The following is a 21507-nucleotide window of genomic DNA, read 5'->3' as shown; positions in this document are numbered from 1 at the left end:
TTCCCCCCTTATCAAACCACCTTTCAGAATCATCCCATCTACATTAGCTCAGATGTTTGCACTACAGAGAAGAGGTGAGCTGACAAACCCATCACACTAAAAGGCTAGTATTTTCATGTATTATTGGCCACGCAATAGTTCTATCTCATTGAAGTTTTTTAATTGTTTGTTTGTTTGTTTGTTTGTTTAGAGAGAGGGGCAGAGAGAAAGGGAGAGAGAGGTAGTTCCAAGCAGGCTCCCTGCTCTCAGCGCAGAGCCTGACTCAGGGTAATGCAGGGCACACAAACTCATGAACCTAAAATCATGACCTAAGCTGAAATCACAAGTCAGATGCTTAACCAACTGAGCCACCCAGGCACCCCAACAGTTCCATTTTAAAGAGGAAAAAGGAAAGCCAAATATTAACTAAAATACTTAATTGATCACAATGGAATTTTAGGCAGTGTCCTAGGAGATATTTTCAGGTTGGAAAAAATCTTTTTCTCCCACTCCTTTTTCACTGTGTTATAATGGACCACACACACACACACACACACACACACACACATATGTGAAATATGAACAGTTTAACAAAGTATTATAAAATGAATGACTGTTTAACCACTATCCACTTTAAGAAATAAAACATTGAGGGCAATTTTCCTACACTGCATAAATCACTCCATTTGGAGCAATTCTTTCTTTTATTTATTTATTTTTTTTTTAAATTTTTTTAACGTTTATTTTATTATTTTTGAGACAGAGAGAGACAGAGCATGAATGGGGGAGGGGCAGAGAGAGAGGGAGACACAGAATCGGAAACAGGCTCCAGGCTCTGAGCCATCAGCCCAGAGCCCGACGCGGGGCTCGAACTCACGGACCGTGAGATCGTGACCTGAGCCGAAGTCGGACGCTTAACCGACTGAGCCACCCAGGCGCCCCAATTCTTTCTTTTAGATAAAGCCAAACAGTTGTTTACCATCCAAAATATCTAGAAACATGAATTATGTATATATTTCATAAAATATATTTTTAAATTATTTTTAAATTATTAATAAAAGTTAATAAGGCATCAAAATCTTAATAAAATGAAGGATGCATCACTGTACCGCTTCATGACTGTTAACACAGTGCTCTACACATGGTGGGGTATCAGTGAAGGTCTACTATAAAGGATGTATTCGCTTCTATTTTTTCCACTAGAAGGGAAAATTCAGGATAATGATGCTATTTTGTAGAAGTGTCAAAACTAAGTTCAAAAAAAACCTGTATGTGAAGTGCAACACAAGGGACATGTAGCCATATCCCACAGGACTAGGCTACTTTTTAGAGTTCTGAAAGCTACCTTCTGCCATAACTCACTATTCTTTCAAATGATGACTACAGACGATAAGAGATCAGTTATTGGCATATGGTTATTAAGGTGCCTCGTAAATCTGTATTTTATTTTTTTAATGTTTATTTTAGTTTTGAGAGAGAGAGAGAGAGAGAGAGACAGGATGTGAGTGGGTTAGGGGCAGAGAGAGAGGGAGACACAGAATCTGAAGTAGGCTCCAGGCTCCGAGCTGTCAGCACAGACCCTGACGTGGGGCTCAAACTCACGAGCTGTGAGATCATGACCTGAGCCAAAGTAGGACGCTCAACTGAGCCACCCAGGCGCTCCTATATTTTATTCTTTTTTTTTTTTTTTAATTTTTTTTTTCAACGTTTTTTATTTATTTTTGGGACAGAGAGAGACAGAGCATGAACGGGGGAGGGGCAGAGAGAGAGGGAGACACAGAATCAGGAACAGGCTCCAGGCTCCGAGCCATCAGCCCAGAGCCTGACGCAGGGCTCGAACTCACGGACCGCGAGATCGTGACCTGGCTGAAGTCGGACGCTTAACCGACTGCGCCACCCAGGCGCCCCTCCTATATTTTATTCTTAATGTTAATGCTAGTAAGACCATTTACACAGTTAGGGGCATCCAATTCATTATATATATTGTTCACATTAAAAAAACAATGGGCTTTGGGGTGCCTGCGTGGCTCACTTGGCTGGGTGTCTGACTCCTGATTTCAGCTCAAGTCATGATCCCAGGGTTGTGGGATTGAGCCCCACCCTCAGTGTGGAGCCTGCTTAAGATTTTCTCTCTGTCCCTCTCCCCAACTTGTGTTCTCTCTAAAATTAAAAAAATTTTTAAATAAAAGGACAACGGGCTTTATTTCAGGAGGCTAGTCACATTTGGTAAAGTAAGCTAATCAGAGGATTGCTATAGTTTCTTAAGGACCCAAATCTAGCTTCTGTCATCATTTTTGTCTCTGGACTGTTAGTCACTATAGGTTAATATGGGTCCACACAGTTCTCTACAGTTTACACAACACTGCAATGCCAGTGTCCAATGCTTTACGGTACCTTCCTTGTTCATTTTTTAACATGTTATATGCAAACGTTTCAAGCTTGTGTGCATCAGACCATGACCAGGCTTTTGTGTGGTTTGGCTCTGTTCACGTTTGAGTGCCCTCGTCTTAAATGACCCTTGCCTTCAATTCAGGAAGAGTGGCTGTCAGAAACAAAATCAACTTTCCCAGGATCTATTTAGCTACTTGATCTGGGGGAAATTCTTAAAAGTCATTCCTGTGATGTCAAAATTTGGTGATGGATATGCACGGATCTTCAGTTACAAAAACACTTTGCATTTTAATAGTATTAGGAATCTCACAAAATTTGTAGCTCAATTTGACACCTATCAACCTAAATTAAACTTTTGATGTCATTTAAATGTTGCCAATGCTTTTAATTTACAGAGTAGGCATGAGGATAAATGTGTGACATTAAGTGAAAAAAGATTTTTCTAAGCAAGTGACAATGCCTTATTCTGTTATATGAGGGGAAGGACAAATAGCCAATTAGTAAAGCAGGATTTCAATATATAAATGATTTAATTTTAAGAACACTCAAATATGATAAATTTGTAAACTTTTAGGTTAAATTTTATCCAATTTATTCACATTTTCTTATCTAAATTAAAAGATAAAAAACCTGTATCTGATGCTTAAGACAATCAGGGCAGATTACAACTGTTCCCAATGCAACAGATTATGTATTAGGTTCCAGTAAAACTCATCTGATTTCATATTGCCTGACCCCATGATTTATCATAAGAAATGTGATATTCATGAATTAAGAATGAGCTTTTAATTGGAGATACAGTTTAATGTTATAGTTGTTACAGTGACAGTACAAAGTCACTATGCCTTGGTTTCACCAACTTTAGACTGAGTACTATGGAAAAAATGGCAGAAAGCATAGCAAGTTAGCAAAATAAGACATTTTTTCTAATACCACAAATTATGGTCAAACAGGAGAATTTGGCAAAACAGCCACTCATTAAATTAGGCAAAACAAGGGGCACCTGGGTGGCCCAGTCGGTTAAGCGTCCGACTTCGGCTCAGGTCATGATCTCGCAGCTCGTGAGTTCGAGCCCCGCGTCGGGCTCTGTGCTGACAGCTCAGAGCCTGGAGCCTGTTTCGGATTCTGTGTCTCCCTCTCTCTCTCTGACCCTCCCCCGTTCATGCCCTGTCTCTCTCTGTCTCAAAAAAAGTAAATAAATGTTAAAAAAAAAAAAAAGGAGTTGAAAAAAAAATTAGGCAAAACAAAACTGAATCTTGAAACACAAAATTTGGAAAATAGAAGTGTTTCATCATCTAGTGGCTAATTCTTTAAAGTTCAAATGCCTGACATCAGCCCATTCATCCCAAACAGGCAGCCAGATTCCTGCTTTTTTAAGAGTTTCTTCATTCAAAAAGCCCAAGGGTGGTATTTAAGCAGTTACTGCTTTAGCAAAAACATAGAGACTTTTAAGACACTGATTTTGCTACATGTCCACTGCAAGATCAAACAAGGCATTCTGCTAAAAAGCTGAAGGCTAGATTATAAAGAACTGGGTGTGGAGGAGAAAGATGCTAGGAAAATATGTCTACACACGAAAGATCGTTTCTCTGGTTGGTCTGCTTCCAATTTCTCCCTCCCTGGCCCAGTACTCTCCTGGATCTCTCAGCTTTCCTCATCACCAAAATGATCACCTTGGGAGTGTGAGCTGGGTGGAAATGAAGGCATTGCATCCTCTGCTCCTTTGGCAGAGCTACCAAAGTACACACTGAGAGAGACACAGTGTGTCACAGACATCCTTCCTCGTGGGTCAGAAAGGCAGGTTCAAAAACAAGAAAGGCACTTCTGAACCTGCGAAGTCATCTGCTCGGCCCCTGAGGTCCTCGGAGGAGAAAAAAGCATTCTAGCTAAAGAACTTGTGATCTACACCTGTGCATGCTGGAGGGGCCGTGAGACATGGTAGCAGCAGAAGGGTGCCATCTTTCCTTTCAGCACCCATGGGCTCAGTGACAACACCCATCTGTGACTGGCTGGCTGGAATTAAGAAGTGGCAAATCTCTTAAATACCAAGTTTTCTTCTTGTGATAGGAGGACACAATTCAAGGGAAGAAGACTGAGTAAACGCTCACATCCAATCCTGGCAGCCCTCTTGCATTCCCCCCAACCCCTTCAAGGGGACCACACAATTTAGAGCAACACACAGCAAACCTTTTCCAAGTCATCTTTTTTTTTAAATTTATTTTTAATATTTATTTATTTGAGAGAGAGAGAGAGAGAGCACATGCGTGCAAATCATGGTGGGGAGGGGGCAGAAAAAGAGAGGGAAACAGAATCTGAAGCAGGCTCCAGGCTCTGAGATGTCAGCACAGAGCCCGACACGGGGGTTGAACTCAAAAACCACAAGATCATGACCAGAGCAGAAGTCAGATGCTTAACCGACTGAGCCACCCAGGTGCCCCTCCAAGTCATTTTCTGTCAATTTATCTCACCTGGTGCAGCAGGTGGACCATTCCATCTCTAAAGTTGGTTCTGCTTCACAGGAATATGCTAGATCCCTGCTTTAGAGGTTTTTATTTGATGCAAGTATAATAGAATATAAAATATATATGAAGTACATATCATTATATGTAAGAACCACCTTAAAAAGGCTTCTTTAGCTAAGGTAAAATTGAGAAAATTCATATTTTTTTTCTGCCTCATAGTTTGAGCTCAGATCTAGGAGGTCTTAACTTGGAATTCTTTCAGTTTTTTACCCAGTACAAAAGAATCTGAAAAACTACTGTCCCCTAGTGCATGCTTCTAAGGTGATATCAAACATTTTTTATCAAAAGTTTTATAGTTCCAACTTTTTATGGTGACAAATGGTAACTAGATTTATCATGGGGATCATTTAGTAATGTATAAAAATACCAAATCACTGTGATGTACCCCTGAAACTAATAGGATAGTCTATGTCAAGTACACTTGATTTAAAAAAAAAAAAAAGTTGAAACAATACCAATGTACGTCATTTGCAGGATACAGAAAATATTGACACTTTAAAATGGAATTGTGTCACAACTCTTTTCAATGTATCCAATGCAATAAAATACCATAGAAATTGGATACCCACAGTCACCCGTTTTAAAAATACATGAAATGAGTTTACATTTTGGAAATTTCATGGCATTCTTTATTCTCCTTGTATTTGCATTTCAATTCCACCTCCTCCCAAAAATTTACCCCAAAGTAATACATGTTGTACCACTTGAAAGTTTTATTCACTTCTCAATGACAAAAAATAGAAATAAATTTAAGTTTTATAAAGCTCTAGGTGTTAAAAATTTCTTCTGAACTAAGCCATTACAATGATTAATAGATTATTAGTATACCAAAATAATGTTGAAAAACAATTAAAAGTAAAAAGTAAACTTTTGTTGGAAAGTAATTCTTAATGAGATAAACAAGGTAGTTTTGTTTTCCCAACAAGGACATAGATCATATGCCTTCATGACTATTATTTTGTGCTGGAATAAAACAGGTCGGCAATAATTCCATTCCTGTTTTTATCTGGATAGATTTCAATGCTGAGAAATCTTGTTCACATAAATAAGTAGAGTTGTATGTAAAGAAATTAAGACACTACTATGTGTCTAGTAGTGATACATACCTAAAATTATTTCAAATGCTCTATCAGGTGACAAATCAATTGGGTCTTCCTCCAATTTTGTCCAAAGTAAAAATGAGGAAATGACTTAGCAAAGGAAGTCATTAATAATTAAGGCCATTTAGTTTCCAAACACCAGCTCAGGAGGTTTTTAACATTTAAGGACAAAACAGTGCAATGGATTCTGGATGAGGAAAAGGTCTGCCTTTCTTTCGGACAATGGGAAATGGTCCACTGGTAAAGGGCAGGCTGGAGAGAAGAGCCAGCAAAGCAAGTACACTACGGCAGGCAGATTCCCGTCCGGAAAGAGAATCTGAAAGGCGACTGAATCAAAACCGTCTGTGCTCACACAACCCTCAAGAAAGTCCTCCTGGGGCACCTGGGTGGCTCAGCCAGTTGGGTGGCCAGCTCCTGATTTCAGCTCATGTATTGATCTCAGGGTTTGTGACATCAAGCCCCGCATCTGACTCTGTGCTGATAGCATGGAGAGCCTGCTTAGGTTTCTCTCTGTCTCAGTCTGTTCCTCCCCTGCTTGCAGGGGTGTGTGTGTGCTCCACCTGCCTCTCTCAAAAATGAATAAATACCCTTAAAAAAATAAAAAATAAAAATAAAAAATAAAGTCTTCCTGTACTCTCTTCACCACCAGGAGCTGCATACCTCAGCGTGAAATCTACTGCCCTAATCTAGCCAGCCTTCAAAATCCACTTCCTTCACGATAACATCATAGATTTTACCCTCAACCGTAAGCAAATTATCCTAGTAGGCACTTGAACTTTTTCAGAGTGCCACTCTGTGACACTTGATACATCCTGCCCACACGTAAGTACATCTTTTACCTCCCTAGTCTGACAAAATGGCTAAGTCTACAAGAGTGGAAGTCCACTTATGTCTCAGCTCTGCCAGTTTTACCCATGGTGTGATCTTGGACAAGTTAGTAAATCCCTCTGGGCCTCAGGTTTCTCAACAATAAAATAGAGGTATCACCAACTACTTATATAGTGGATATGAAGATTAGATAATTTTTAAAAAAGTGCTTGGGATGCCTGGCTGGTTCAGCTGGTGGAGCATGAGACTCTTGATCTCTGGGGTCATGAGTTCAGGTTCCACATTGGGCATGGAGTCTCAAGATGAAAAATTTAAATAATAATAATAATAATAATAATAAAGATGAAACAAAGAGAAAGTGCTCAACACAGTGCTTGGCTTTGAATAAGTGTGACATAACTGCTTTATTATTTTTATATGACTAAGTTCCCCCTAAATCAGGGGCCAGGTTTTATTCCTTTCTCTATGCTCCACAGAAAAGAGTCTCCACAGAATGTTTTTTCCAACACCTAACCAAGCAATTCAATTCTCAGAGGACAATGACTGCGTAGCCTGCAATTTAACTCAATTCTCATGCTATCAACCTGGAGATACTGTCAGATCCCACATGTTAAGGGCTGAATCCCTCAAGATTGCCTCCTCATCAGATTAATTTGCTAGAGGGGTTCTCAGAACTCAGAGAAACAGTTTACTTACGAGATCACCAGTTCATTATAAAAACTCAAAAACGGCCAAATGGAAGACATGCACAAGACAAAGTATGAGAAAGGGGCTCTGAGCAACACTCACTGCATCTCCACGAATTCACCAACCCCTCAGAATCCCATCCTTTGGGGTTTTATGGAGACTTTAGTACATAGGCACAATTGATGAAGTTGTTGGCTATCAATGATTGAACTCAATCTCCAACACCTCTTTCCTCTCCAGAGGTCAGGGGCTGGGGCTGAAAATCCCAACTCCTTAATTACGGCTGGCTCCCCTTGTACCCAGCCCCCATCCTTAGGGACTTTCCAAAAGTGACCTCACCAGTAGGTTCAAAAGGGCTTGCTATGAATAACAAAAGATGTTCCTTCACCTCTACTGCTCTTATCATATAGGAAATTCCAATGGTTTTAGGAGCTCTGTGCCAGAAATGGGAATAAACACCAAATACATATTTCTTATTATAAATCACAGTATCACAGGTCTTATGTCAAAGAGGTGCTCAATAAATTCTTGATGAAGGAAAAGGGAATGGGAAACTAAGTATCATTTATGGTAACTCACTAGAGCTATGATATTTAATACACCATAGGCCTTTAGTTTTGCTTGCTTTTCTAATTTGGGTAGCTATGCGTGGAATGCTAAACTTAACTCATGGGAAGAGTGGAAATATTAACATTTTAGAGAAAATCTAACCAGACTTGCCATATATTAAATCTTTTACAGAATGAAAATAAACATCAGCTTCAAGGCAGAATAAAAAAGGGTGCCAACTAAGGAAAAGAGCCATGAACATACACCTGACTATATGATCTACGTGATGTGCCTTGCACTTAAGGCTGTTACTGCCTCTTCCCCTCTTTGCTGGGCAAAATGTCCCAAAGAACTTAGAAGCAGACTGACTTGCTGCTTCTTTATAAATTAGCAGAATGTACTGCCTTCTCAAGAATATCTGTGGAAACAAGTAGATTTAAAGAAGTAAGGAAATCATGCAATAGTAGGAAAAACCAGGGATGTATATTTTCAAACAATTCAAGGAGTCTCACCTTCTTTATTTTCCATTTACTTTCCAAATATATGCTCTAAGGTACCAAACACATAGATTCAAACACTGCTCTTATAATCTGTGTGGCCTTGAGTAAGTAATTATTGTTTCTGAGCTTCGGTTTCCTCATGAGTAAAATGAGAATATCACCCACCTTCCTCATGGGATTACCAAAGAAGTAATGTTAACCAGACCAAATTAGGGATTCAACTTAAAGGACACCGCAGGACCTCACAGAGTGGAATTCATGGCTCCTGTGTCCTACCCCCATTCTCCTCTCAAAGCTGCACGGTCCTTTGGTGTTTCTCAGCGACTCTATTCTTTCCCTGCAAACCCACTTCTTTGTTCATGGGTGTGCCTGGCACCTGGGCTGTAACAGTAGCCCCAAAAGTGGTGGCTCTCCACAGCTGACTCATCTTCTGGGCTCTGATTCCAGCTTCTCAGGAGAAGGAAACCGGGTGGTTTCCTCAGGTGCCCCATTCTCACCCCTGGAGAGAGGGGAGGGGCAAGACCATTGTTACAGAGGGATTTCCTGTCACCCCTCAGGACACTTGGTTCCAAGATCCACATAGCGCATTGTTCAAAGTGCCAAACAGGACACCTGCTCCAGGAAAGGTGGTTCCTTTTTGCCTGCCTCCCCTGCTTTCCCTACACCAACCAAAATAATCCTGAACTCCAGGAACTAATGCCAACCATTTTTCACACCGATACCGATAAGTAAGGAGAGCAGATTACAGAAATCAATCCCAGATTTCTCAAAGTCTGAAGAAGATGCTGACAGAAATCACTGTGAATTCTGAATCTGGTAGTAAAACAAAGCTGTGAAATCCTCAGATGTTGTCTGCCTAAGAAATCTATCTCAAAACCATCTTAAACAGTTGACAGACACCCTTGAACCTCCATCTGTGTAGAAAGATGGGTGAAAAAGCAGAAAAATTTACCTAAATGGTTTGTAAAGTCAAGGCAGAGCCTTAGGAGCTGTGACCACAAACAACTGCGAAGGTGGAACCAATTCACACTAACTTCTACAAGAAGTAGGTTCACTAAAGGACTAGTCTTTGGCTATATTCAGAAGTCAAAGGCAGAGACAAAGCCATGCAAAAACCTGTCCAGAAAGGCCTCTATTTGTACCTAGTAAGATAACACTTTTTTTTTTCTTTTCAAATATTTATTTAAATTCTAGTTAGCTCACATACAGTGCAATATTGGCTTCAAGAATACAATTCAGTGATTCATCACTTACACAAAACACCCAGTGCCCATCATAGCAAGTGCCCCCTTTAATACCCAGCACCTATCTATCCCATCCCCCACCCTCTTCCCTTCATCAACTCTCAGTTTATTTTCTTTGAGTCTCTTATGGTTTGTTTCCCTCTCTCCCTTTTTGACATCCTCCCATATATTCATCTGTTTTGTTTTTTAAATTCCACAAATGAGTGAAATCATACGATATTTATCTTTCTCTAACTTATATCACTTAGCATAATACACTCTAGCTCCATCCACATTATTGCAGGTGGTAAGATTCCATTCTTTTTGATGGCTGAGTAATATTCCAGTGTGTGTGTGTGTGTGTGTGTGTGTGTGTGTAGACACACACACACACACACACACACACACCACATCTTCTTCATCCATTCATCAGTCAATGGACATTTGGACTCTCTCCATAGTTTGGCTATGGTTGACAATGCTGCCATAAATATCAGGGTGCATGTATTCCTTTGAATCTATATTTTTGCATCCTTTGTGTAAAAACCTAGTAGTGCAATTGCTGGATCATAGGTTAGTTCTATTTTGAACTTTCTGAGGAACCTCCATACTGTTCTCCAGAATGGCTGCACCAGTTTATATTCCCACCAACAGAAGATAGCACTAATTTCTAACCATGAGTTAACCAAAGAGGTAAAATCCAGATTCATCTGGTCAATTCAGACTAAAAGAACATCTTAAAAAGCTGTATTACTGAATTGCTTATTGCAATTAATTTCATTCAGGAATAGGAATTTCATTTGAACTTAAGTTTTATAATTTTTTTTAATGTTTATTTTATTTTTGACAGAGAGAGAGAGAGAGACAGAGCATGAGCGGGGGAGGGGCAGAGAGAGAAGGAGACACAGAATCTGAAGCAGGCTCCAGGCTCTGAGCTGTCAGCACAGAGCCCAAAATGGGGCTCGAACTCACAGACCACGAGATCATGACCTGAGCTGAAGTCAGACGCTCAAATGACTGAGCCACCCAGACACCCCTGAACTTAAGTTTTAAAGAACCAGCTATACTTCCGTATATAAAAGTATACAAAAACATTGTATATTTCCAAGGAGAAAAATGTATTTTGTGATCTGGTAAGATATTTTCAACATCTTACAGGTTTCTGAAATAATGATTAAATTCAAAAACTACTCTAAAAAAGCTTTCCAAAATCTTTTCTCATATTTGGTCCTTTTAACACTATGACAGAGAAGCCAGAGAGAGAAAGAATTTTAGGAAAAGGGATCTTTAGTGATTTTGTACCAGTTCCTTTATTTTGTAGATAATGAGATGAAAGATCAGAATATGGAATGATGGTTGTAGGTCACAGCCAAGTTAGACCAGGAATTCAAATTTACTCAAATTGGATACACTACACCTTTTTTTTTTCCTCCCACTGTACCACATGACTTCCCAATGCAGCTGTTTCAATAATCAGTTAAGAGATAATCTAAGACTCAGCAGGAATTCTTCCAGTCCAGGTGAAAAAGAAGCAGGAATCACAGATCTGGATCATTATCTCAGTATATTGATCAGCTAATTCTTATTTGTTACCTTGAAGAATGAATGTCACAATCACACACTCTCTAAAACAAAGTTAACACTGTTAAATTTTCAAGAAATCATCTCCAAAACCAGCCACATAACACTCCTGGTCAGAATGCCTTGTTCTAATTCCCTTGTATGAGAATTGATACTAATTTCTTCCCTTCCTGTCTTCTGCTGACCCTCACAGGATAAGCAAACACTCCACGATTCCCATCAGGTGCACAGGAAGGTGCCACAGTCTTCTTCCAGACATTCCTCAGAGTGCCTAGTGATTCTCATCCAGATACCTCCAGGTTCCAGAACATGCGACACTCAGAAATCACTTCACCTCTTTGGGCCCGCGTTTCCTTATACACAACACAAAGTGACTGTCTTACACCTCATCTCATCCAACGACTCCGGGCCCTCCTATGAGTTCTCCTCCTCTGAAACCAAGTATGCTCTCACTTAATGACCTACTCTATTCTATTAAAATGAATGTGTCTTATGGTCCTTGCCTTAAAGATTTGGGTTGTATCTGTTACAACACAGTAGACATTCCTAACATTTGAATTTTGTATGATCAGTCTTGTACTGTTCTGTTACTTTTCCCATAAATTATGATGCATGTTTCCTAGCATAGGAATCAGTGTCTTCCTCTAAGCTTTTCAAAACTCTATTAGAAACGTGAATTTGCAAATGTGTTTATTCAAAAATAAATTTAAAACAAATAACAAAAACAAACAAAAAAAAAAAAACCAGCAACAAAAACCTTTTAAAATACATTGCTGATTGCCACAGCCCAGTTGGGCTTCTGCTGATGTCATGTCTCACACAATGTGCTAATCAAAGGAAGTACTTAATAAATGATTATTACTTTCTTGACATTACTATTTCTCAACAGCCCAGAGCTATATACTGTATCAATGAACTTGTACTTCACTATGTTAAAGCATTTCTCCATCTGTCCTGCTCTGGGGTGCACCCACATCAGGTCACCAATAGATGCTGGTCAGCTACCCATGTGTTAATCTTATGCTGCAGGGGCCAGAGCTGTGCAGCACCCACCATCCCCTGGTGTTGGCCAACTGACCTACTAAGAACAAAGTGCTTGTGCTGGGAGTCATGGAGTGTTGAATCCAATTTAGTGATGCTCACAGGGGATGCTGGAGCAACCCGCAGTGAACTCCAGGGACAGGTGGGTTCATACCAGCTGTCAATCAGAGGTTCCAAAGAGGCAGCCTTCGTGTCACATCTGGCTCTCAGGAAGTTTCCAATTTAGCACACAAAAGACTATCTTTAAAATGAAATTGCCACTATTCAAAATTCTGGGAAGTTTACATAAATATCCACATATTATGCTTCCCTTAAAACACTGGAAGCTTGGCAACTCTGGGTCCACTCCCCTACACAGAAACAAGTGGCTTGGCCTGAGCAGTAGCTGTCTGCTTGCAGACTAGCACAAACCAACCTCGTTCAAAAGTCATTTTCATCACCCCCAGGCATTGTGTTTGCAGCGTTTCCCACAGATGCTGAGTGAGAATGCCAAAATGTCACCGGATCTTGCTTTTCAGTCGTCTGAAGGCTACACTGCAACTATTTATTTCTCTGTTCGTCAGTGTGGTGCCGTTAAGAACCTAAAATGCCGTATCAGACAATCACAGCATTGTTTATCCATTGCAAATGGATATGTTTCTTCACCCAGTACTTTTCTTACAGCTAATTATGAGTTATAGCCAGATATTGTCTGTACTGCCTACCTATAGCCGATTCTCTTCTGACAGGAACCCACCTATGTGGGTTGCCAAGACCTTGTCAGAGAAAGGCCTGTATAAATACGCACTTTTCCTTCCTGACCTCTCGCCTCCTGCTTTACCCCCAAGCTCCCTCTGAGGCCATGCAGATCTGCAGGAATGCTCTGGCTCCCTGCCCTGGCGCTGAGCTCCTGGGGTGGAGCAGCAGGCAGGCTGGGTGCAGGGCTCTTGACTCTGGAATGCACTTCCTCATAGAGGTGCCAAGGCCTAATCTTGGCGGATTCTAAACACAATGGCTTTTTAGCTACCAGGGCATTTATTATTTGTGACTGAGAGGTGGGAAAAAAAGTGTTTTAAATCTCCAGACAACCAAGATGCAAGTTAAGGGGAGAAATCACTGAGTTTGTCTGAAGTATTTTAACTTAAATAAAAGAATGTCTTCTATAGTAAGGAATCATGCACCATCAATTAATGTTATAAACTAACAAAAAATGAAAGCCTCCTACCACAATTAGTTTTTTTATTATTATTATTATATGTAAGTGTTAAACGAGGTGAGAATCTATGCCAATAACTCCTGAAACTATAGTTCTAAAATTTTGTTTTAGGGAGAATATCAGCAGAATTTAATCTATGAAAATTAATAGCTGGCCTGTTTAGAGTAGAAAGAGAAAATCTATCTTTTATTTAAACCATAACTCCAGGCACGCCTGGCTGGCTCAGTCAGTAGAGCATCTGGCTCTTGATTTCAGAATCATGAGTTCAAGCCCCAGGTTGGATGTAGATATCGCTCAAATAAATAAAACTTTTAAACAAATAAATAAACCATAACTCCTTTTTGTCAAATACAGTACAATCTAATCAATCTCTTCTACATCTCAAAATCAGTTTTCTGTTGATCAAAATTTAACGGTCAAAATTTGTAAATGAAAATTTAAGTAACTGTGGCGTCGTAATTTAGTAAAGTAATATTTTATTCCCCTTTGGTCAGTAAAAAGTAATTTTAAAAAAGACAAGACCTATTGTTCCTTTCTGGCCCAGCCACCCATGAATGGGCCTCAGGAATAGGGAGCTTCCCAGGGAGAGGGTGCTCTGAGCAAGCTGGGAGTGTGGGAAGAAAAAGTAACAGTCTGGAGAAACTGCCTGCGATGGTGGGGAAGGGGACAGAGGCCAGAGGGCTACAGCGACCTGACCTAGTGACCTGCAGGCACTCTCTGAAGCATCCCCTCCCCCAGGCAGCAGAAACTTCACGGAGGACTGCCAGTGAGGTCTCTGTGCAGGCTTGACCCTAAGCACAGCAGGCTCTCAGGCACGCCAAGCCAAAGACCCCTCCCTCTCATACACACATCCCAGCCCAGCTTCGCACAGAACTGCCCACCTTCTTGGGGCCTGGCTGGAACAAGGAGCACAGCAGTGACTAATGTAGGTGAAGACAAGAGGACCCTCTTCAAATATTCTGCTCCAAGTCTGAACCCCACCATGACCTGAGAAATAGGGCATGGCTGAGACTGGGTCACCACCAGCTGGGTTCAGCTGAGGCTCCCAGTATAAAGTACATTTGAATTAGAGGAAAGAGAAAATGGAAGATTTGAGAAAGCAAAAAAACATTAATCTCTGCCTCCACCACATTCTCCCCATGTGTGTGACAGCATCTGTGACACCTCATCATAGGCATTTGCAAAGTGATCCTTCCCTACCCAAGACAGTCACACACTCAAAGGGAGGGTCCATCTCTGGATCCCAGAACACATCGCAGTTTTGTGGAATCCAGACTTGAAAAGTCAGACTAAAAGTAATTCAAAATCAAAGTGAAATGTGTACACAGCAAAGTCTGACTTAGTTTCTAAACACAGCATTGTTTAATCCTTTTTATGTTAAAAATGATGAAAATGAACCATTGTTTAAAATACATGTAATAAATTAGCATGGATGTTTAAAGCTATCACTCCATGGAGATTCACTTTAGTTATATTTACATTCTTCAAAATTTCAAGCAGCTTAAACCATCTAAGAACTAAAGATTGGTTGAATAAATTATATGTCTATCCATCTGTGTAACAGAAAATTATATAGATGCTAAAATGGTGCTAAGAACATTTAGAAACTTATTAAAACATATCCGTGACATATTATTAAATAAGAAAAGCAGATTGTAAAAGACTACTATATTGCTTTTGCAGAAAAGATATACAAACAACTAGAAAGCTACGTAATAAGTATTAACTATCAGGAGAATGGAATTGAATATGAAAGATTTTTTTTCTTTTGGAAGGAAAGGTTCTAAGTTTCTTAACTTTTCTAAAACAAATGTGTATGCATGTATGTATTTTTAAGCAATCTCTACACCCAACGTGGGGCTTGAACTCAGGACCCTGAGATCAAGAGTCACATGCTCTACCAATTGAACGAGGCAGGCATTTATAATAATAAATGCATAATGTGCTGCATTTTAAAAAGGTCTCCCAGATGCTGAGAGGCTGTCCTTGAAAAGCCTGGGTGGTACATTAACCACACCCTTATCCCCTACCAAGAAAAGAGTGTGTTTTAATACAACACAAGATGAATGAGGGGTGTGAAAGTCCAAAATCATCCCCTGGGGTTGTTCTCTGCATACGCCAAGAGAAAAACAAAAATAAAACCAAAAACCTTTGTCCCTAAATTAATCAGCTTCAGTATTTGGGCTTCCAAGGAGAGCCACACACCCCCACATATACAAAAAGTGTCACAGAGGCAATTATCTTTGTAAGAGGACATGAGAAGAAAAGGAGCAAGGGAGCAGGTTTGTAAACAAAGCATGTATGATTCCCACGTCTTGAGTAGAATGCAATGGTGATTTGAAGCAAGACATGCTTTTGATAGTCTCAGCTGGTCTCACTCATTTCATGAGGCACAGCAATTCAGAAACAGCGTAGGATTTGAAAGTTTGCTAATTGTACCACATTGTATTTGATCCAAATGGAATTTCAGACTGCTCATATACAAAGATAAATAGAAATTATTAAGATAAAAATATTAAATATTACAGGTAAAATTTTTATCCTAAGTTACCTATTTATTATATAATCTTGGACAAATTTGTCCTTTTAAATCTTAGTTTCCTCATCAGCCAAACAGGGAAAACGATAATACTTCTGTGGCAAAGTAACCTATTGCAAAGTTAATTCATGTCTTATTTTGCCACTGCAGAACCAACAGAAAGAATTTAATGTCCTCCCAGCTCAGTGATGGGGGGAACCTACACTCAGATTTCATTGGGCTTCGAAGGAGTAAGTCAGGTGACACTCTCACACGGGGAGCAGTAGAGCAAAACACTTTCCTCAGAGGCTTGACATAAGGATTAAACGAAACAACAGATGTCACAATGCTATGTCAATTATCATGCAATGCTCAGATAGAAATTACTGTTATTAAAAATTCCCCTCACTTGCCACAATATGGTAAAAACAAAAACCAGGAGATCTAGGCTCTTATTCCAGCCCCATACTTCTCTAGATGCTGGAACTATGTCTTCCTCATCTGTAAAATGGGAACATACTCTGTGCCTTGCCCTACCTCACAGGGCTATGGTGAGACTCAAGCGAAACAGTATGAGAAAAGTCCATGGAGCATGTTAGACAAGGGGGACCTATAGGTAAGACATAAACCAAACTCAGTAACGTCACTTTACAAAATAATTCTGTGAGTTCTGAGCATTGAACATGGATTAAAACTGATTAGGTGGTTTTATTACAGAAGTAGTCTTCATTTAAAACAAAAATTTGAATAACCCAGCTGTCCATCAAAAACAGAATGGATAAAGAGAATGTCATAACAGAATACTCACAGCAAGAAAAATGAATGCACTTTCGTATACATACAGCACTGATGGAAGCAAGACACAAACAATGTATGCCATGGTCATTCATATAAATTATGTTAAAAATAGGCAAAAATAAACTTGTTTGTTTGGGGAAGTCTGCACAGTATTGAAATTCTAACAAGAATTAAGGAAATAACTATCATAAAGTTAGATGGGGATTTTCTCTGGTTGGGAAGGGAGATGGTGAAGATATAAATAATTAGGCTAATAGGAAGGACTTTGGGATTACAGGCTATATTAAATTTTGTGTGTGTATGTGCAAGTATACATACATATGCATGTATGTACATTGTAAACACTTGTCTATACACATATTTCACAATAAAAAACCAACAATAAAAATCCAACTGAATTCTATATAGTTTAATTTATATCAATACTGTTACTTTTTTTAAAGGACGTTTGGTAAGAGTTTCAGTTCCAATCTCAGATACATCAATCTAAGAAATTACTCAATTACTTATAGTAACTTATTATATATAAAACTTACTATTTTTAATTTGACCCTGAAGTTACTTATAGCAACTTCTAATTGCTTGCACAGTTTCAGGGTCAAATTAAAAATCCTACTTAACAATAAATGAAACTACATGGCCATAGTCACCACCTGAGCTTATTTTACACCACCACCCGAAAAGGAAATGCAAGGTTACATCAGTGACTCACCAGCTGGCTGTGTTTGTGCTATTCTCTTTGGGTAAGTCTTGCTTCGACTTCGTGCCACATTCTGATCTGGCCGAGGAAGTTGAATAGAAAGGTCTCGACTCATTTGCAATGCTGTCCTGCCACTTGGAAATGCAACATTTTGGTTAACACAGATAAAACCACACAGTCACAAAATTAAACCACGGCTCATTCACAATATCTACACAATATGCAAAGAAGAAAAACAACACAGAGTCACAGAGGCCCTAAGTATATAAGGGTTTTCAATTGATTCTCATTGCAATATTAACCAAGGCAGTAATATTAAATTCTAATATGAGAGTCTTAGGTTAGATAGAAGGACAATCTTTCAGAGGCAGAAATTTATTAAAGAGGTTAGGTTTAGATTTAAGTAGAATGAGCTAGAAATAGAGGATACTGATGGTCTTCCAGCTCTACAACTAAATAATAAATTACGTTGGGCTAAATTATACAATAGCAACGATTCTACATGAATCAACATGTCACTAGGTTGTACTTACACAGCAAGTTGTAAAGCATGCCCCACAGGATGGCTTGGTATGATTTTTCCCTGAACCCTGCTGTGGCACAACCATTTATTAATGCTCACCTCACCTGTGCCAGATCGAGTGCCCAGAAAGATTTAAAGTAAGCCAAAAGCCCATGCAAAGTGCTGCCTCTCTAAAGAGTCTGAGGATGCAAGGTGAGCTTTCCCTGGGAATGGACTAACCTTCACATAATTTTCCTGAGGATTGGTGTGATTTTGTTTGCTGGATTTCAGTGAACATTCATCTTACTGAAAAATTACTCCACAGCTGCTGAATCTGAGCCAGTGAATGACTCTGACTTTCACACAGGAAAATATCATTTAGGTACAGGAAAAATGAATTTTTGTATGTCTAGTTTGATTCATCACAAAAAGAGCCCACGTATGGGAGGAAAAAGGCCATTTCATGGCCCCAAATCTTATTCCTCCTACATTTACAGGATAAATGGGATAAAGAGATGAGACTTATACAAGCAAAATTCACCTCCTACACACTTCTGTGAAAGTTCCCCCTTCTTACTACCCCATCTACCTTTATTAGAAATAAAAGGATGCTTGAAACACTCATCAAAGTGGCTCCCGTCAGGCCAGCTAGGGACACCACTTGATATGAGCTACCATGGCAGGCTCCATCTGTGTGTGCCTCATGTTCAAGAGTTGATGGGAACCAGCATAGAGAATGGGAGAAAACCTGTGACAGGTTTTCTTTTACTTGAAATTTAACCTTTTTTTAAAGGTAGTACATATGGTAGCACAAACAGCAACATCTCACTCCTAAAAGGCTAACAAACAAAATTCCATATAAAGAGCAGAATTCCATTATTATAAATGGTTTGAAGCATAAAGATAAGAGCTACTTACAACAGACTCTGTTATCAGAAAGACTTGGATACTGTATACTTCATTGCAGAGGAAAAAATATTTGCCCTGAAAATACAACCCAGCATGTGGACCCACTGTGGCATTTTATAATGAGATTTTACTTTACCATTCAATTTTCCCTCATGGCTTCTCTCTCAGGAATAAAGGATAATGAGAAAATCAAATTACAAGATTAATAAAACTAAGGTCCAGAAACATAAACTGATCTGCCACAGCCTACAGAGGACTTAGAATGAGCTTTCTGACCTCCAGCTGGTTGTTGTGACATGGCCTGGTGGCCTGGGAGAAAGGGAAGAACACTGAACCATTTGGTATGACGTTACAAGCCCAGTTTGTTTAAATTAAAAAAAATTTTTTTTTAATGTTTATTTATTTTTGAGAGAGAGCGAGCACGTGAGCAAATGAGCAGGGAAGGAGCAGATAAAGAGGGAGACACAGAATTTGAAGTAGGCTCCAGGCTCTGAGCTGTGAGCACAGAGGCTGATGTGGGGCTCAAACCAATGAGCTGTGAGATGTTGACCCAAGCCAAAGTCGGATGCTTAACCAACTGAGCCACGCAGGTGCTCCACCAGCCCAGTTTAAAACACAGCTCTGCTCTAACTGTGTGGTCTTCACCAGATTCTTTTTAAAATCTCTTGGAGCCTCATTTTCCTCATTTAAAATATGTATTTTTTTAATGTTTATTTATTTTTGAGAGAGAGACAGAGCACAAGCAGGGGAGGGGCAGAGAGAGAGAGAGAGAGACACACACAGAATCCGAAGCAGGCTCCAGGCTCTGAGCTGTCAGCACAGAGCCTGATGTGGGGCTTGAACCCATGAACTGCGAGATCATGACTCTGAGCCAAAGTCAGATACTTAACTGACTGAGCCACCCAGGCGCCCCACACACACACCAAAAAAATTAAAATATATTTCTAGTTGAGGCGCCTGGGTGGCTCAGTAGATTGAGAGTCCAACTCATGACTATAATAAAATTATATCATAATTTTATATATACACACACACACATACACACACACTTATTCAGAGTATTTCCTAGCGGAAATATTCTTGTACAGTATTCTTACTATTTCCTTGCAGCAGAAAGTACTTGATGAAGAGAGAGATTTACAGTGTAAAGTATAAGAGTTCCGATGCCTGTCTAGTGGCTCTCCGTAGTGACCAGAAAGAGCTTCTTCACCATAATCACCACTTCCCTGCCTCCACACACGCTGGCGCACACACTCTTGTCCTTTGCGAGAAGTTTTTGAGGGGCTCAGAGAAAGAGATACCAGTGTATCACAAAATACTTCATCAGTATCTATTTTAAATTATTGCTATGTGATAATAAAACAACAACAAAAGAACTAGACTGATTTCAGCTCCGTTTTCCCACAAATTTTGAACTTTTGAGACAACTGGCAGTCATGTATCACTAAAAATGTCAATTTTTTTCCTTCTTAGTAATTCATTTTTCTAAGAGATGTTGGAATCTTCTTGGAGTTCTGTAAGCCCCACGATGGAGGGAAGAGAGCAAAGACAAGAACTCTTCTTCCATCCCACACACACCAGCAGAAATACAGACACACAAAGCAGGCAGACACCCACACTCACAAACCACAGCCACCTGTTCTGCTGTCCCTTATCCCCCATGCCCCAAAAGCCTGAAGGGTGAAGGAGGGGCTGCCTGTGTTTCCAGGGCTCTGCTTGTATCCCATGGGGCCTCCAGAAAGGAGTCTCAAGAAAGGAGTAGGCATATGACGTGTGTTAAAGGCTGGTTGTTTTTCCACTTTTGACAATCAACAGTCCACGTGCTGGCGACCACCCAGCTGTCAGAGACCCACCTGGGCCTGAGCCTAGCTCTGGGCAGTGGGATGAAACGTCTTTCTTCCAGGGATGGGGTAATGTTAATGCTTCCTACGTACAGACACGGAGATTTGGGTTTCATTACGACTTACTGGGGAGTTAATACCATCCACAAAATTAGAACAGATTTAGTGGAGCTTCCAATTCTGCAAAGGTTACCTTTAATTACTTTCTTGGAAGAAATGATATTTAATATGCAAAACCCAATAACTTTCTAATAATAATTCCCAGTAGCCACAACATTTGCATTTCAATAAATTTAAGAAATCAGGTATGGGTAAATTTGTGGAAACCAACTACAGCATATGTTAAACAGCATAATTACAATTTTAATAGCATGAACACTGACAGATGCTTTTTCACTAGCTTTACTTCAGTGACAAGAAGATAGATTTACACATTCTCTCTATAAACCTCAAAATGTTTTATGCCCCAACTAGAAAAACAGCCCAAATACTATCAGCTCTTCTCAATACAAAAGTAAATACTCTTTCCTTAACTACATCACTATCTAAGGAAGAACCTTGGTAACCTGAAGGTTAAATTTTTAGGTATCAATGAATATTTTCTTTTTTTTAATTAAAAAAAATTTTAAATGTTTCTTTTGAG

General features: G+C 39.6%; 1 protein-coding gene across 5 annotated transcripts in view; it reads right to left on the bottom strand.

Annotated features, from left to right (window-relative positions):
- EPB41L4A (erythrocyte membrane protein band 4.1 like 4A) overlaps window positions 1-21507 on the bottom strand; it is a 258301-nt gene that overhangs the window by 53035 nt on the left and 183759 nt on the right. For all 5 annotated transcript variants that reach the window (XM_058725063.1, XM_058725071.1, XM_058725076.1 and 2 more), the window contains exon 13: window positions 17625-17746. In XM_058725063.1, coding sequence (XP_058581046.1) covers window positions 17625-17746 — 122 coding nt within the window. The remainder of the gene's footprint in view (window positions 1-17624; window positions 17747-21507) is intronic.

This window comes from Neofelis nebulosa, chromosome 1, assembly GCF_028018385.1.
Source record: "Neofelis nebulosa isolate mNeoNeb1 chromosome 1, mNeoNeb1.pri, whole genome shotgun sequence".
NCBI lineage: Eukaryota > Metazoa > Chordata > Mammalia > Carnivora > Felidae > Neofelis > Neofelis nebulosa.
Note: the sequence above shows the minus strand (reverse complement) of the source record. Positions and strands in the feature narration are given on the sequence as shown.